General features: G+C 44.4%; 1 protein-coding gene across 6 annotated transcripts in view; it reads left to right on the top strand.

Moving 5' to 3' along the window:
• LOC101827455 (protein NDRG3-like) overlaps positions 1-16869 on the top strand; it is a 36221-nt gene extending 19352 nt beyond the window's left edge. Inside the window, exons 8-16 of one of the 6 annotated variants that reach the window (XM_040733004.1) lie at positions 1206-1262; positions 7330-7433; positions 7834-7899; positions 8000-8051; positions 10577-10624; positions 13545-13631; positions 15292-15327; positions 15890-15941; positions 16558-16869. In XM_040733004.1, coding sequence (XP_040588938.1) covers positions 1206-1262; positions 7330-7433; positions 7834-7899; positions 8000-8051; positions 10577-10624; positions 13545-13631; positions 15292-15327; positions 15890-15941; positions 16558-16739 — 684 coding nt within the window. In that variant the 3' untranslated portion in view covers positions 16740-16869. The remainder of the gene's footprint in view (positions 1-1205; positions 1263-7329; positions 7434-7833; positions 7900-7999; positions 8052-10576; positions 10625-13544; positions 13632-15291; positions 15328-15889; positions 15942-16557) is intronic. The other 5 variants (XM_040733005.1, XM_040733007.1, XM_040733006.1 and 2 more) reach the window with 5 other exon arrangements.
• The last annotated feature ends 1327 nt before the right edge of the window (positions 16870-18196 follow it).

The raw sequence follows: 18196 nt of genomic DNA, 5'->3' as shown, positions 1-18196 counted from the left end.
GAGAAACCTTGTCTCGAAAAACAAGAACAAAACAAAACAACAAAAAGAAATGGGCTGGATAATGGTAGCACACACCTTTAATCCCAGCTCTCTGGAGGCACAGGCAGGCAGATTGATAGATGTGAGTTTCAGGCTAGCCTGGTATATTTTTCAAATTCCAGGTAAATGAGACCCTGCATATATTTCCTACCTATCAGCAGACCAGATTCTAGACAGTTTGTCTGTCCCTCCCCACATTCATTTACAATTTGAGAAGTATTGCCTTCCCTAGCTTTGGATGGAGATGGTGCCAACTGCTGTGGAATTCTCTCTCAGTCTGACTGGTCTGAAATGTGCTCACCCGTCTAGCATACCACCCCCACACTTACATGTGTGACAACCTAGTGACATTTATAGAACACTTTGGGTCTCTGAGCGTTATGAATAGTGCAACACATGAAGTGAGTAACTAATCCTCCTCCTCTTTCATCTATAGGCATGGCTCACTGACAGCCCACAGGTGATTTCAGGCCATCTTTCTTTCTTAATCTTTGACCCATGTCCACGTCTCTCCCTCACCTCCAACTCAGTACTTCACCTCCTAACCAAGTCCTCAGTAGGAATTCCATCCCAAGCCAGGAAGAAAGCTGAAAGGGGAATTGGCAAGATCATTTGAGCAGGAGATGTGTCTGAAAATAGACTGTCTCCAGATTTACACAGATTGCTGTGTTTATTAGATATGAGATGCATCATTTTGAAATGGGAAGGATTGGGAGAAAAATGTTCAAAATGTGAGGACATTCTGTAAATATAGCTATTCCTCCCACTGCCTGAAATAAAGGTGGCTAAAACTGGAAGGAATTTTTTCTTGGTCTCTTGCATGTCTTGGGCAGGGTTGTAAATCGGCCTCTACCTGCCATCAGCCCAGTGTAGATGCAGAAATGGGGACAGGAAGGAAGCAGCAGACTGCCAGAGTGTCAGGTCTCACGGTTTCAAAGGAATGGCCAGTCTTCCTTCCAGCCCTATTTCAAAGCAAGCTCTGCTCAGACCATGCAAAGAAAGAACTCTTAGTGTTTCCTTATATTTTTGCCCTTTCCACATTTCTTTAAATGATATGGATCTGTGTGTTTGATTTGTTTTTGAAAGATAATATGTGTAAAGTACACCTTCCTTTAGTGGACAGCCTGTGAAATGCTCACTCTCCTAACACAGTTTTTATCTTCTAGCTCTCAGGCTTGACGACCAACATTGTGGACATAATTTTGGCTCATCACTTTGGGCAGGTAAGCACCTGTGCAAGCTGAAGAGCTGAGTTCACTGTCTTTGTTGTGCTTTAGGAAAGAAAGAGGTACCTTGCAGTCTGCTGCATCCTGACAGATAACATGTCCCATGCAGTCAGAAGGGCATATGGCCTGCAAAGCCAGGCCTGTGGGAGAGGCTTCTTTTAGCCTCAGGCATCTTGGCACTTGGAGAGTAACAGAAAACAGCATCTCCCCCACCTGTCCCCTGTGAGCAGAGTGCCATCTGTGAATGTTTGACAACACCAGTGCCTCACCAGACATCTTTAGAGCCATCAGGAGGTTCAGGGAAGGCTTCGCAGAAATGCAAACTTCAGAAGAAGAAGGAAAAGGCAGAGAATGCTAAAATGTCATTGTGAGAGGAGCCTAGAGATGATCTTATTCAGCCCCCGTGGACTGATGGACACTGAAATCCACAGCGGGGTGCCAGTTGTCCTGTGGATAATTGTTGGTGGGGATTTGCCTCCAGTCCTGTTTTCAAAGGGAAAAGTGAGTGAAGTGATGATGGAGAAACTGAGCTGTGAGTGGCTGGAGTGTGGAGGGACAGTTCCAGGGGGTGGATAAAAGCTGGTTAGTCTGCATACTTAATGTTCTAAATACACCTAAAGGAAAATGGAAGGTTGGGAAAGATCAGGCTGTTACCCCCTACTGATTATGTATGTGCTAAGTACTTTAAAAGCTGCCTTAGGTGGCTGGAGAGATGGCTCAGCAATTAGGAGCACGGGTTATTCTTCCTGAGGCCCCAGGTTCAAGTCCTAGTTCCATATACTGTCTGTACCTTCAGCCTAGGGATCAGACACCTTCCCTCTTCTGGCCTCAGTGGGCACTTCAAACAGGTGGTGCACAGACATATGTGCAGGCAAAAATAGCCAAACATAAAATAATAATTTCAACAAAATTTAAAAAAAAATCTGGGTGTGATGACATACACCTTTAATCCCTGCACTTGGGGCCAGAGGCAGGCTGATCTCTGTGACTTCCAGGGTACAGAGACTGGTTTATACACGGAGTTCCCAGATGGCCAGGGCCACATACAGACCCTGTCTCAAAAGAACAAAACAAAACAAAACAAATAACTACTGCTTCGGATATTCAAACTCAATTATTTCAGGTTTAGTGGCCTGATCATACAATAGAGAAACTGAGGTCTGGATTTATTGTTATCCATATTGCAAATGGAGTTGACAATAGTTTCTAATTTTAGCTTTAGTTCTTTGAGAATTTCATACATGAGTACACATGTATTCACATCATTTCTACCCCATTCACCATGGCTTCACCTTTTTTGTTTGTTTGTTTGTTTTTTGTTTTTCTGAGACAAGGTTTTGAGGCTGTCCTGGAACTAGCTCTTGTAGACCAGGCTGGTCTCGAACTCACAGAGCACCTCCTGCCTCTGCTTCCCAAGTGCTGGGATTAAAGGCGTGCACCACCACCACCACCACCACCACCACCAACTCCATTCTCCATGGAGTTGAAATTTGAATCCAAGGTCACCGCCAAAGCCCATATTCTGTCTTTGTGGTTTTTGTATGTATGATATATATGTTTGTATATATGCATGTGGGTGCATGTATACTTGTGTGTGCATATGTATGGAGGTCAGAGGTCAGCATAAGTGTCCTTGTTCTATCTTTCTGAATAAGCCTACTTCCCACTAGTTAATTTTCAGCTGTAGGTATTATCTACTTGTCACCAGGGCTTCTGGCCAAAATACTTGGCTTTGGGTCTGAACACTTATTTGTCTGTATTAAGAGAAAACAACATTGTGTTTCTATGACATATAGATTCTCATATGGAAAATTTAGTTTGTTTTTAGTTTTGGCCAACACTGGAGATTGACCCTCAGTCTGTGTCTACCTTGCCACAGAGTCATCCAGATCTAAAGAAAAGATAAAAACCATAGAGTGTGCAGATGTGGATTTACCTGTATGCCTGACCCTGTAACTGGGATAGCCTTCTCCTGGTGCAGGGATATTGGGGTAGCTTATTTCATTCCTAGCATGGTGTTTCCTCCAGGAATCCCAATTCCCTGATCCCTCATTAAAATTCCCCTTTTCTTATTCATGCTTCATTCTTGATAGATTTGGGACACACTGTACCATTGGGTTGGTCTTCTGTCATTAGACTGGTGCATGGATTGTATCAGGGCACTTGAAGCAGGTAAGGATTTAAGAAAAAGATGAAGAAGAGGAAGAGAGAGCTGCACACCTATACCTAAGACTGAAAAACTACCAGAGTCAAGTTTGGAGAGGTTGCTTCCCCTAGTGGATGGATAGGTAATAGGCATGAAGACCATATGGTCCTTTGTCTCCACTGCTTTGTCAGGGAATGTAGGTCACAATTTCTCCCTTGTCTCTGAACAAAGATTTTCTTTGAAGTCATTAGTGATGTTCCTGTGTTATCAGAGCTGGGAGGAGTGCAGCCAGAGTCAAATTTCACTTAGAAAGGGAAGACGTTGTAAAGAAACAAACACTTGAGCTGGAGAGTTGGCTCAGGAGTCAAGAGCACTTGAGGGGACCCAGGCTTAGCTCCCAGCACCCATATGGCAGCTCACAACTATGCCACCAGTTTCAGAGAATCCAATGCACTCTTTTGGATAACTTGTGCACCTCATATACATGGTATACTAACAATCCACATGCCAACACTTATGCACATTAAAAAATAAAAATATTTTTAAAGCACTTAGGGCTAAATTTATGTAGCAAATGGGTTTTTTTTTGTTTTGGTTTGGTTTTTCGAGACAGGGGCAAATGGGTTTTTAAAGAATGGCCTTGGTTAAGTTTATCTGGGTTTAGATAATCATTTTTAAACATGAATTATAGCCAGGATGGTGATGCAGGCTTGTAATCCCAGCACTTGGGAGATGGGGATAAAAATTATCAGACATTCAAGACCAGCCTCAGCTACATAGTAAGTTCTGTGTCAGCCTATGCTGACCTAATCATATATACAAAAGTATGAATAATGCTCATTTTCACTAGTGATTAAAATACAGCTGGCTGCCAGGACGGTTCTGTGGATAAAGGTGATTGCTGCCACCTGAGGACCTGAGTTTGGTTCCAGAAACTCACATGGTGAAACAAAGACCAGACTCCAGAACATTATCCTATGACAAGCATGGTGAGAGGCATGTGCGTGAGTGCAAACATGTACACACACACGTGGGCACAGGCGCGCACACACACACACACATACACACACACACAGCAACACCTTCCCCACATTATTATTTACCAAATTAGCCAAACAAAAGACAATGATCATGGACAAACAGGCTGGCTCAGCAGGTAAAGGTGCTTGCCCCTCAAGCCTGATGAACAAAGTTCAATTCCTGAACCCTCTGTGAAGATGGGAGGAAAGAAGAAACTCCAGAGAATTGTCCACACTCGTGCTGTGGCTCCTGTGCATACACACACACTAGGAACATTGGAATAAAAACGAACTGTGGGATGGGATATAGCTCAGAGTCTTTATCTAGTTTCCATGAGGCCATGGGTTCAACCTCAGTACTACATTAGCAGGATATGGCAAGTTAAGTTAGCCTGTAGTTGTAGCTTTCAGGAGGTAGAGGCAGAGGATGAAGAAGTTCAAGGTCATCCTTGGTTACATGTGAGGTGAAGGTCAGCTGGGCTACATGAGACCCTGTCTCAAATAACATTAAAAATTGATTTCGGTGTTGTTTTTTTTTTAAGATTCATTTATTATGTATACAGTGTTCTATCTGCTTGTATGCCTGCATGCCAGAAGAGGGCGCCAGATCTCATTACAGATGGTTGTGAGCCACCAATGTGGTTGCTGGGAATTGAACTCAGGACCTCTGCAAGAACAGGCAATGCTCTTAACCTCTGAACTATCTCTCTAGCCCCATGATTTCAGAATTAACAGGGGTATAGAAAACAGATAATATGAAAAATGTGATTGTTCTCCATATCCTGCTAAGAAATACTCTCGCCCAGGCCTAAGTGGAAGTGGAAAAGTGTATGTTAGCAGCATATATGTAAGAGTACAGTTTGTGTTTTTTAAAAGATCCATGTATATTGGTAGAGGGAGGGGAATTTTTTGTTTGTTTGTTTGTTTGTTTTTGGAGACAGGGTTTCTCTGTATTGTTTTGGAGGCTGTCCTAGAACTCACTCTATAGACCAGGGGGGCCTCGAACTCACAGAGATCTGCCTGCCTCTGCCTCCCAAGTGCTGGGATTAAAGGAGTATGCCACCAATGCCCAGCTGAGGGAGGGGAATTTCTTTTTGGTTTGCTTTGTTTTTGAGACAGGGTTTCTCTGTGACTTTGAAGACTGTTGTGGAACTAGCTCTTGTAGACCAGGCTGGTCTCGAACTCACAGAGGTCTGCCTGCCTCTGCCTCCCAAGTGCTAGGATCAAAGGTGTGCGCCACCACTGCCCAGCTCAAAAGATATCTTCCTTTCTTAGGAACTTCCTGGTCTTCATGTTTTCAGCCAGTGACTTACCCCAGAACTGCTGAGTCTCTCCTGCTATTGACACAAGTGTCTTGCACAAACATCCTGGCCTTGTAGTTAGCGTGTGCCTTATGTAAGGTTGAAGGGCTTGAACTGTGATTGATGCTAAAGGAGCCCAGTACAGGGTAGAAGAAGCAAACCTTTTCCAAGGTAACTTCTCTGCAAAACCTTTCCCAGATGATCAACATGTCTACCTGTAGAGCTGAGGGGACCTGATCCAAATATCAGAACAGCAAAGGAGAGATACATCTCCAAGCCTCTTTGTCCCATTTTCATTGCCCATCAGATAGTTACAGGTTCAAATGAAGGGTCAGTGTTTTCAGCAAAAGCAGCTTTCAAACTTCTGCTGTTACCTAGGCAACTGCTATCATAGCCCATACATTAGGGGTGTTGTCTGCAGCAAAGCTAGAGGGGGAGCTATGATGTATTGCCAAGCTGTGTGACTTCCAAAATCCATGCTAACTCAATTAAGAGTCAGTAAGCTGGAGGCTGGGGTAATTTAGGTTTTTCTTTAGTGACAGTTCCCCCTTGTCTTTGACATTTGTGTGGCTTCTCAGACCCCTCCAGTTTTGTATTGTAGCTTAATCCAGGTACAGGGCCTCCAGGTCAGCAAATACTCTGGCCTGTGTTAAAATATGGTGTTTAATGACAACACTATCAGAAGCTTTAATGAGTAACATGTGAAGAATTCAGAGATATTTGTGCTTTGCCCCTTATAGCAATCTCTACCTGTCTTAGAGTAGCACTTATTCTTTTTTATCTCAAATTCAGCTGTTCAGGTTCCTCTCTAGGGGAAGTGACTAATCTCACTCTAATTACTGTTATTTATACTGTTGTCTGTCATAGTATCAATTTCTTTTTTATTCATGTGTGTGTGTATATATATGTATGTGTGTGTGAACACTTTAGTGTGTGTGTGTGTGTATGTGTGTGTGTGTACCCGTGCATGTGTGTATCTGGTGTTGTTCCCTAGGAACTGTCCTGTTGCTGAGTCAGAGTCTCACTGGGACCTGTTCCTGGCTGGTTAGACTAGGCTGGCTGGCCAGGGAGCCCCAGGGATCTCCCTGTCTCTGCCTCTCAGGTCTGGGATTGCAAGGGTGCCCCTTCACAGGTCCTCATGTTTGCACAGTGGGCACATAGTGACTGAGCTATCTCCTCCACTTCAATCTTCGTTTTTCTCATTATAGCGTCCTTAGGCTGCAGTTGGTGTGCCTGTCATATTTCCTGAGAGTGATTGTTTCAGTGCCTTCTGCTTCAGGAAGCTGTCCTTAGTTTATCTTCTTGGCTCTCCTCATGCCTATGCAGTAGAGTGCAAGCGTTTTATCTCTGTTTCTCTAGAAGGCTTCGTGGTGATATTAATACAAAGCTCTGGATTTATTATCTTCCCAACTATTCCTGATACACCTTTTCCCACCAATGCAAAAAAAAACTTCATTTAACATTCCCAGTAAGCTTAAATTTTCTTATTGTGTGGAGAGAGAGAGAGAGAGAGAGAGAGAGAGAGAGAGAGAGAGAGAGCATGCACACTCTCAGACTGTGTTCTCTGCAGCTTAGAATATGTTTTCTGCTTATTCTAGGAAGAGCTGAGGACCAACCTGGAACTGATTCAAAGTTACAGACTACGAATTGCCCAAGATATCAACCAAGGAAACCTAGAGCTTTTCCTGCGTTCTTATGATAGGTACAGTGTTTCCTATTCTTGTAGACCAGTTCAAAAGAGATGACAATCGCCTGTAAGAGAAAAGAGGCAGGGAGCTTCCCCTCCCCCATGCTGTGTGATAGCTTGCATGTACTATATGACCATGCATATAGAAAAAGAGAGAACATTTGAGCTTTGACTTAATTGCTCTTTGCTGGAATTATTCCATAAGGCAGAAGTATCCTGTGGGTGCTGAAATACAAAACAAAAGTTTATGTATTCCAGAATTCACACACGACTTCCTCCATTGTCAGAGTTGGGAAGGTGTGCTATTTCCTGTCTGGGAACTGCCTCTCAGGGTGAAAACACAGGCTCCTCTAGGAAACACGTGAAGGGCCATGATTTTCCCGCAAACGATACTGATTCTGCTTTGTTTGTCTAGACGAAGAGACCTGAAGATTAAAAGACCCAAACCAGGCCAAAATGACAACAGGTTGAAAACATTAAAGTAAGTGAATTGCTGCGTGTCTGCCTGTCATGACGAATCCCTTGTCCACAGTGTGTGTGCTTACTTGCTGACTGACTCCTCTTCTTCCGTGTGCTCGTAGGTGTTCTACTTTACTGGTGGTAGGAGACAATTCACCTGCTGTGGAGGCTGTGGTAAGTATGTCCTGATGTGAGGAGGCTGGGACTGAAGTGTAGTCACATGTGTGTGTCAGGCACACAGCTGACACAGTGTCACGGAAACGTGACCACACTAGGTCATGCTGTATCTAATTGCACCGGCTGGGTTTTACTTTTACAAATTTTGAAAACCAATTCTTTAGCTGTAATTGGAATTTTCTTTGGGCCACCAACCAGCTCCCAAATAAACACACAGAGACTTATTACTTTTTCTCGGCCTTAGTTTAGCCTTGTCCCACTAACTCTTTTAATGTCTCATCTACTCATCTAACTCTTTAACTCATCTACGTCTTGCCTTGGGGCTTTCTACCTTTCTTTCATTCTGTATGTCCTGCTTCCCAGCTTTCTCTGTGTCTGCCTGGTTGGCCCCTGGTGTCTCCCTGGCACCTCCTTTTCTTTCGTCCTTTTTTCAAGCCTAGATTCCTCTTCCTACATACTCCCCCTGCTTGGAAGTCCTACCCATACCTCCTCCCTCTCTATTAGCCATTGTAGGCAGGCAAGGTATAACAGCAGCACATCCTTACATAATTAAACAAACGCAACCCACCTTTACCTAAACAGTCAGCAGTCACCAGGTCTCATCAGATTGATCATGTGGTCTTTGATGGTTCTGTGTGCTGCTGTTCACTCTGTGGCAATTAGTGCAGTGAAACACTGTATATGTGTCAGACTTCTGGCACACAGCCAGCCTTCCACCAGGAGGAAGTTAACACAAATCCCACAGGCTGGAAGGTGGCTGAGGGCCTATAGCCTTTCTCTGCTTACTTCTGAAGTGCATTGCACCATTTTTAAAAGTGCTCAGTGTAGGAAAATGTTACAAAGCATAGAATGGGTAGTTGTGATCCCCATTACCAAAGATAAACTTTGCTTTAACAGAGTCCTGACTATATTAAATAGCTAGATTCGGAGGTTGGGTTATTAGGTAAGGTGAAACCCAAGAGCTAGTTTTATATCCTACAATGTAGATTTGTCTCAGTTGTCAGTTTGTGTCTTTTCTTTTTTCTTTCTCTCTCTTCCTTCCTTCCTTCCTTTCTTCTTTTTTGAGACAGGATTTCTCTGTTTAGTGCTGGTTGTCCCAAAACTCACTCTGTAGATGAGGCTGGCTTTGAACTCTGAGTATTGGAAATAAAGGTATGTGCCACCACTGCCCAGCCTTGAAGTATTTTCAATTACATCTGGTCTCATGTTTCTAGTAGAACCATTGCCTATAAACCCACCCTTTGGTCCTTGCCCTGTCGAAACTGTAGCATCTCTGGTTGTGGCAATCCATTTTTTCTAGCAATTATGATAATGTCTGTGAAAGATGGATATTTTGAGTACATACTGTATATGGCATAAAATTGTGAGTCAATGGAAATGAGGATTGTGAAGGTTCAAATGTTATTATTTGTCTTAAGGAAAACTGTTAAGTTTGAGACTGGAACATCACTGGTAACTTCAAAGAGAAACATGTGGCTTTTCCGAGTTTGGGTGCGTGTATTAAGAACTGAAATGTTGGCCAGGCATTGGTGGCGCACGCCTTTAATCCCAGCACTCGGGAGACAGAGGCAGGCGGATCTCTGTGAGTTCGAGGCCAGCCTGGTCTACAAGAGCTAGTTCCAGGACAGCCTCCAAAAGCCACAGAGAAACCCTGTCTCGAAAAAACAAAAAAAAAAAAAAAAAAAAAAGAACTGAAATGTCACTGGGTGGTGGTGGCACACACCTTTAATCCCAGCATTTGGGAGGCAGAGGCTGGTGGATCTCTGTGAGTTTGAAGCCAGCCTGGTCTACAGAGCAAGATCAAGGACAGCCGGAGATACACAGAGAAACCCTGTCTTAAAAGACAAATAAAGAAAGACAAAATAAAAGTGAGAGAGTCACGGGAATCCAGCTTCATACTGGGGGCCAGAGACCTTGAGGCAGAAGAGTCAGTGGTTGGGGAGTGGCAGCCCGAGCAGGGAGGTGGAGACAGTGCACAGGCTGAGAGGGAGTAGTGCTGGGACAGCATGGAGGGCAGCCCAGCAGGATAGGCCACAGTCTGTTCGCTCGCAGAAAACAGGCCTTGCCCGCATGTCATGGCCACCAGGGAGAGCAGTTAGATTCATCATGCAACTGTTCATTAACGAGTAACAGACAATGAAGTTGCATGATATTTACATCATATATATTACTCTGTGCATTGCACATGTGTGTATATGTGCGGAGATCAGAGAATGATGTGCAGTTTGTTCTCTGCTTCCATCATTTGAGCCCTGGGGATCACACATAGGTCATCAGGGTGGCAGCAAGTGCTTTTACTGCTAAGCCTTTACTGTTTTGCCAGCTCATTTCCAGATTTGTGGATGTGTTCTGAAGTATCAGATATGACAAGAAGCACTTGAAACCCCACAGTCTATGTTGGTACTCTGTTTGACTAGGTCGGCCACCAGCAAGCTGAACTGCTAATCCTGTAGGATCATTCTGATTCTAAGCCACTGAATATTTTCCTTATAAAATTGTTTTCTCCTTTTTGTTTTTAAAAGGTTGAATGTAATTCTCGCCTCGACCCTGTAAATACAACTTTATTGAAGGTAATGTGTTTTCTGTCACTGCCAACCACTTGTGAGTGAGTTAGCATGATTTCAAATTAGGCTGTTCTCCAGAAAGTGTCACAGAAAATCTTCTCATGATTCTGTCATTCCCTGTTTTAAACATAAAGGAACAGAACTTCCAGAGTATATTCTCATGTTAGTTGCTTTCATATTGCTGCAATACAACCCCATGACCAAGGCAACATATAAAAGAAGGTGTTTGCTTGGTTTTACAGTTAGAGGGTTAAGTCCATAATGATGGAGCAAAGACATGATGGCAGGAACAGCTGGGAGCTCACACCCCCACATAAGAGTGCAAAGAGCAGCTAGGCGTTGGTGGCGCACGCCTTTAATCCCAGCACTCGGGAGGCAGAGGCAGGCAGATCTCTGTGAGTTCGAGGCCAGCCTGGTCTACAAGAGCTAGTTCCAGGACAGGCTCCAAAACAATACAGAGAAACCCTGTCTCGAAAAACCAAAAAAAAAAAAAAAAAAAGAGTGCAGAGAGCACACTGGGAACTGGGAATGGCACAAACCTCAAAGCCCACCCTGAGTGACGCACCTCTCTGACAAGGCCACACCCCCTAGTACTTCCTAAATAGCTCTGCCAACTGGGGACCAAGCATTCAGACATGGAGCCTATGGGAGCCTATGGGAGCCTATGGGAGCCACTCTATTCCAAACCACCATAGTCCTCGTAGAGACTGGGAAATAGAATAAACAGAACAAAAAACTTAAATCGCTCAGAATCCTAGTAAAAGGGTTACCTATAGTAAAGGTATTGGGGTCTTTTTAATGTATTTATTTTTATTTTATGAGCATTAGTGTTCTTCTTGCATGTATATCTGTGTGAGGGTATTAGGTCTCCTGAAACTGGAGTTACAGACAGTTGTGACCTGCCATGTGGGTGCTGAGAACTGAAACCAGGTCCTTTGAAAAAGCACTAACGCTCTAAGCTACTGAGCCATCTCGCCAGCCCTGATATTGGTGTCTTTTTCCTGTACTGTTTGATATCATTAAAATCAGAATGTATGCACTAAGCAAGGTGGCAAACACCTCTAAACCCAGCACTCAGGAGGCAGAGACAGGTGGATCTCTGAGTTTGAGACTAGCCTGGTCTGTAGATTGAGTTCCAAAACAGCCAGGGCTACACAGAAAAACCTGCTTCAAAATGCCTCCCAAAGGTACTGATAGCTCCATATCTGTTTTCCCCCCATTCATGACAAACATTTCCCTAGATCACCAAAAACTGCATAAACCAGATAGGATAGCACACATCTGTAATGCTAGCACTTGGGGGGTGGAAGCAGGCACATCTTGACTTGGAGGCCAGCTTTGGCTACATAGGGAGAATGTCTGAAAAACAAAAACTGTAACAAAAATGTTAATAATTCACTGGGCTGCTATAGTGGCACACGCCTTTAATCCCAGCACTCTGGAGACAGATGCTGGTGAATCTCTTGTGAGTTGGAGGCCAGCCTGGTCTACATTGTGAGTTCCAGGACAATCAGACTTGCATAGTGAGATACCATCTTGAAGGAAAAAAAGAGTCCACAGTTCTTTAAAAGAACAAGATACGTTTTTAAAAATGTTAATAATTGGACTGGAGAGATGGCTCAGAGGTTAAGAGCACTGTCTGCTCTTCCAGAGGACTTGAGTTCAATTCCCAGCAACCACATGGTGGCTCACAACCATCTGTAATGACCCTCTTCTGGCATCCAAGCAGAACAGTGTATGCATGATAAAGAAATTTTAAAAATGTTAATATTTCAGTGTTATTAAGAGAATCACACAAAATGGAAATGTTTTTACAGTCTTAACCTTGCTGTATTGGTAAGAAAATTCCAGAAATATTCTGATAATTAAGATAGGTGCACTCTAAGCAGATAGACAGCAACTCTTTTGGGGGGAGAAAAGGCCTCATGTATCCCATAATGGCCTCAAATCTGTTTAACTGAAGATTACCTTGCACTTCTGATCCTCCTGCTACCACCTTTCAAGTGCTGGGATGGCAGGCATGTGTCACTGTGTGAATTCATGCAGTGCTGGCGACTCAGCCGCAAGTTCTGTGCGTGCCAGGCAAGCACTCTGACAAGTCTGCATCCCCACACCCAGACAGCAACTCTTTTACTTTTTATTTATTATCTTTTGAGACAGGGTCTTTCTACATTGCCCTGGCCAGCCCAGAACTCACTATGTAAATCAGGCTGTCCTTGAACTCTCAGAGATCTGCCTGCCTCTGCCTCCTGAGTGCTGGGAGTAAAGGCGTGTGCCACCAAGACTGGCAGACAGCCATTTGTTACCTAAATGTCTGGGCTAGTGTGACGATTTGCCCCTATTGCCATTTCTTTTTCCCCTTTCTGGGACAGTGCTTGGAGGCACTCAGAATGATCCAGCTTTTGAGATCCCATCATAGGTTTCCCTACAATAAAGCCTTTAACAAAACTCCCTGACACTGGGATTGTTTACCTTTGTACCAAGAAGGTAGGGAAAGCATCAAAATCTGAATGTGGTGTGTGCCTAGGCAGACTTCTAGGGGTTCAGGCTGTAAGCCCTAAAGTCCTCACAAGATTGTCTGAGACAAAGAAGCATGTCAGCAGGGCTTATGATTGTCCCACGTATGCCAAGTGTGCCCAAGACAGGCGCAAGTGTGCTTCCTTATTGAAACTTGATGGGAAGGTGTTGAAGGCACAGGCAGAGTCAGAAAGCAAAGTGAATATGGAGCTTCTTAGGTGATAAAAGTCAAGGCTCAGTCTAAAAAAATAAACAAATAAACATATTCTCTCCATTGGTTGAGCATGGTGGCACACACCTTTAATCACAGCACTCAGAAGGCAGAAGCAGAGGATGTCTGTGAGTTCAAGCCAGGGCTATGTAGTGAGACCTTGTCAAAAAACAAACAAAAAATCTTTTCCCCTTTCAGTGTCCCCGACAGGAGCTCCAGCTGAGTGTGTCTGAACTGGAGCCTCTGTTCACGCATTTGGGCCACTGCAGACAGCTTGTGAGGCAGGTGAACAGATGCTGGTTATCTGATGGGTAACAATGTGTGAATGGTGTCCCCTTGTCCTGTGAGATAGCCCAACAGGTACAGGCATTGCCGTGTCAGCTTGGCCATCTGGGTTTGCTCCCTAAAACATACCACACATGAACTGTCTCACACACACACACTCATACACACACTCACACTCATACACACACTCACACTCACACTCATACACACACATACACACATGCATGCACACACACTCACACACACAAGCATACACACACACAGAGACACACACACACACACTTGTGCACTCTTTTGTTTTTCTTTTTCGAGACAGGGTTTCTCAATATTGTTTTGAAGGCTGTCCTGGAACTCACTCTGTAGACCAGGCTGGCCTTAAACTCACAGAGATCCGACTGCCTCTGCCTCCCGAGTGCTGGGATTAAAGGCACGCGCGCCACCACCGCCCGGCCACTGGTACACTCTTATGGGTGTGTAGAAACATGCCTGGAGGTGCACATGCAAGTGTGTGGAGACCAAAGGCCAACACTGGGTGTCATTCTCTACTTCATTTTGTTTGGTTTGAGAGAGGGTGACACTTTGTAGCCCTAGCTATGAAATTCACTAGGTCGACCAGGCTTACTGAACTCATAGAGATCCACCTGCCTCTGCCAAGTTCTGGGATTAAAAGTGTGGGATACCTTGCCTGCCTCTCCACCTTTCACCCTTTTAATACTTCTTTTATTGTGGGTATGTGTGAGAGTGTGTTATATGAAGCATGTACAGGCAGGAGCCCATGGAGGTAAGAAGAGACTTCAGATCCCTGGAACTGGAGTTACAGATGTTTTTGAGCCACCATGAGGGTGCTGGGAAGTGAGCCATCTCTCCAGTCTGAGAGATCTGCCTCTCTGTGCCCTGGCATCACTGAGGTTGGTTCTGGAATCTGAACTCAGTCCTTATGCTTCTACAGCAGGGACTTAATCAACCAAGCCACAGTCTCAGTCTCAAACTCAGGATTTCTGTGGCATTCCATATCTTAAATCATAGCTCCCATTTATTTATTTATTTATTTATTTATTTATTTATTTGGGGGGGGTTTATGAGACAGGGTTTCTCTGTATTGTTTTGGAGGCTGTTGGTCCAGCCCGGCCTCAAACTCACATAAAGTTTTTGTTTTGTTGGTTGGGTTTTGTTTGTTGTTGTTGTTGTTGCAGGGGATGTGGGGTTTAAGACAGGGTTTCTTGGTGTAGCCCTGGCTGTCTTAGAACTTGTTCTATAGAGCAGGCTGGCTTTGAACTCACAGAGATCTGCCTGCCTCTGCTTCCTGAGTGCTGGGATTAAAGGTGTGGGCCACCATGCCTGGCATAAAGCTTTTTAACAATGAAACCATGGAATTCATATCCCTTTAAACAGAGACAATTCAAAACCAGGAATAATGGTGCATATCTTTAATGCCAGCACTCAGAAGGCAGAGGCAGGAGAATCTCTGTAAGTTTTGAGGGGGGCCTGGTCTACATAGAGTTCCAGGACAGCCAAGGCTACGTGGAGAGCCCCTGTCAATAAACAAATGAAAAAACAAATAGAATCAAGTCAGCCAAGTAGCCCCTTTGAAAGGACTTGGAATACTGAGAGTGTTCCCCTTAGTGGAGTCCTGCTGACTTAGGTGTTCTTCCTCTTCTAGATGGCAGACTGTGGAGGACTGCCCCAAGTAGTTCAGGTAAGAGAGTACTCATAAGTACTCGTGCGTACACACACACACACATCTCACACACACACACACACACACACTCATTGCTACCTCTCTACTTATGCAAAGATTAATGCCTTCTTCCTTTTTAAAAATTTTTGTTTGCTGTTTGCTTCATTCATTCATTTTGAGACAGGCTCTTACTATGTAGGCCTGGCCAGCCAAGAATTCACTCACTATGTAGACCAGGCTGGTATTGAGGTCACAGAGATCCACTTGCCTCAGCCTCCTGAGTGCTGGGATTAAAGGTTGTGCCTACATGCCCGGATGACTGATGACTTCTTTTTTTTTTATTATTTTTTGTTTTTGTTTTTCTTTTTTTAAAGATTTATTTATTTATTACGAACACAACACCTTGCCCCCATGTATGTCTACACATCAGAAGAGGGCACCAGATCTCATTACAGATAGTTGTGAACCGCCATGTGGTTGCTGGGAATTGAACTCATGACCTCTGGAAGAGCAGTCAGTGCTCTTAACCTCTGAGCCATCTCTCCAGCCCGACTGATGACTTCTTGTTTTGTACCCCCAGCCTGGAAAGCTCACTGAGGCCTTCAAGTACTTTTTGCAGGGAATGGGCTACAGTGAGTAGTATATGCTTTCTATTTATGGATGATGGGGTAAGTTTGACATCCAAAAGTCAATAGTTCTCAGAATATAACCAACCCATCGACTAATCGGCTTTAAAGTGGAAACCAATAGGGTGTGTTAAATTCATTTATGCGTATATGTGAGATGGGCAGATGCCATCAGCACTTACCTGTAACAGGAGGTCCTTGGGAATGGATGGCAGTCTCACTGTGTTGGACTTGCACTGTAAAACACATCTGACTTGTTTTTCTTTTGTTCTTTAGTTTAGTCTTGTGTACACTACACATTTTGGTGACCAGTATGTGTTCCCATAGTCACCTTCCTAATCACTGTATGAATGGCGTGGACACAGCTAAGAGGCTTTACTCTGACCTTAGGGTTTCCCATCATTCTCTGAAGTAGACTCTGGGGAGAATCCAGACGCAGGGGATCAAAGCAGCCTTGCATACAGTCACTTGCCTAGAACAAATAGTGCAAAGTGGGGCCCCTCTTATGTTGTCCTGGGGATCGTCTGAGGTGGGCTGGGAAAGGTGAAGTCTTTGGTAAAACCTGTAGAGCACCTGAGCTTCACCGAGCTCCTCCTCCTAATCTCCTGGTTCCTTGTTACAGTACCATCTGCCAGCATGACCCGGCTCGCTCGATCTCGAACCCACTCAGCCCCCAGTAACATTGGATCTGAAAAAATTTATTTCAGCCAACCTGTGACCATTGATCAGTCCGATGGAGCTCAAGAAGCCCGTGAGGCCCCTAGTCTCCTAAACACACCCCAGACCATGGAGGTGTCTTGCTAAGCAGATGGGTCCTCCCTGGACCATGCAAGCCCCTCCTTTAGATGCCCATAATAGAACATTTCATTCCATCTGCTGGCCTCCATTTTCTTTCACTTATGCATGGCCACAGCATCTGTCCCTCCCCTTCCTCTCTCTCTCTCTCTCTCTCTCTCTCTCTCTCTCTCTCTCTCTCTCTCTCTCTCTCTGTCTCTCTCTCTCTCTCTCTCTCTGTCTCTGTCTCTCTCCCTCTCTCATAGCCTGTATTTACCATTCTCTCCACATAGCCCTTTCATCTGTACTAAGAACCACACCCGTGCCTCTACTATAACATTTCAGTGTCTCTTAAAGTTATTTTCACATTTATTTAGTGTGTGAGTGTGTGTGCATTGGTGGAGGTAAGAGGTCAACATTCATGACATTCATGAACTGGTGCTTTTCTTCCATCCCTGGGATTGAGCTCAGGTGGTCAGGGTTGGCATCCACACGAATTTCCCTCCAACAATCTTTTTTTTTTTAGGACAGGGTTTCTCTGTGGCTTTGGAGGCTGTCCTGGAACTAGCTCTGTAGGCCAGGCTGTCCCTCCAACAGTCTTACTTGAACAGTGTAAGTCACCTTCCTACAGAGAATATGCTTCCAGTGCAGGCCCTTCTGCCCTGCATGCCAGTCAGCCTCCTCAGAAGCAAAGGAGACAGAGTCCCCAGAAAAGGCTGCAGTACCTGAGCTCACTCTAGTGTTGGAGCTCAGTGGGTCTTTGTGTTAAAGAGTGATCGCTAAGGAGGAGATAGTAGGCAGGTGTGTTCACTGTGTAGTGGATACAGTCAAGGGAATTCTGTCAATTCTGGAAAGGACACCTGTGTAGCACAAATAATAAAAACCCAGAGACAGATAGTGGGGTTCAAGTTGAAGATCAGAAAAGCAAAGCAGTCAAGTCACTAGAGAGTTCTTACCTCTACCAAGGCTGAGGCTGGAGACTGAATGCCAAATGAGACCCTGAGCTCCTGCCTTATCCTCCTCTCTAGTGCTGGGGTTAAAGGCATGCACCACCACCGCCTCTATTGCTAACCAGTGTGACTGCTGGGATCACTGCCTGGCCTCTATGGCTGTGGCTAGCTTTGCATTCTGACCTCCAGGCAAGCTTTATTAGATCATAAACAATATTTCACTACATACTTGTGAATTTCAAGCTTGAGCATGCAGCAGAATCACCTGAAATGCCTGTAAAAAGTGAATGCTGAGATAGGCCTGTGCACCTAACAGATTCCCAGGTGGTTCTGTGGCTGCTAGAACCATACTTTGAGAAGCACTCTAGATTTTCCTTTAAGTGCTTGGGGTTGAACCCGAGGCCTAGAACACAGTAAGCACACTTCTACTTCTAAAACAGGCATCAACCCCAAATGTAAACTTTCAAAACGTAGTTCTTACACCAACAACATGGGCATTGCCGCAGGCTTGTTAGAAATACTATTATTATTATCATT

Source organism: Mesocricetus auratus, unplaced genomic scaffold (assembly GCF_017639785.1).
Source record: "Mesocricetus auratus isolate SY011 unplaced genomic scaffold, BCM_Maur_2.0 Super-Scaffold_100028, whole genome shotgun sequence".
Taxonomy (NCBI): Eukaryota; Metazoa; Chordata; class Mammalia; order Rodentia; family Cricetidae; genus Mesocricetus; species Mesocricetus auratus.
Note: the sequence above shows the minus strand (reverse complement) of the source record. Positions and strands in the feature narration are given on the sequence as shown.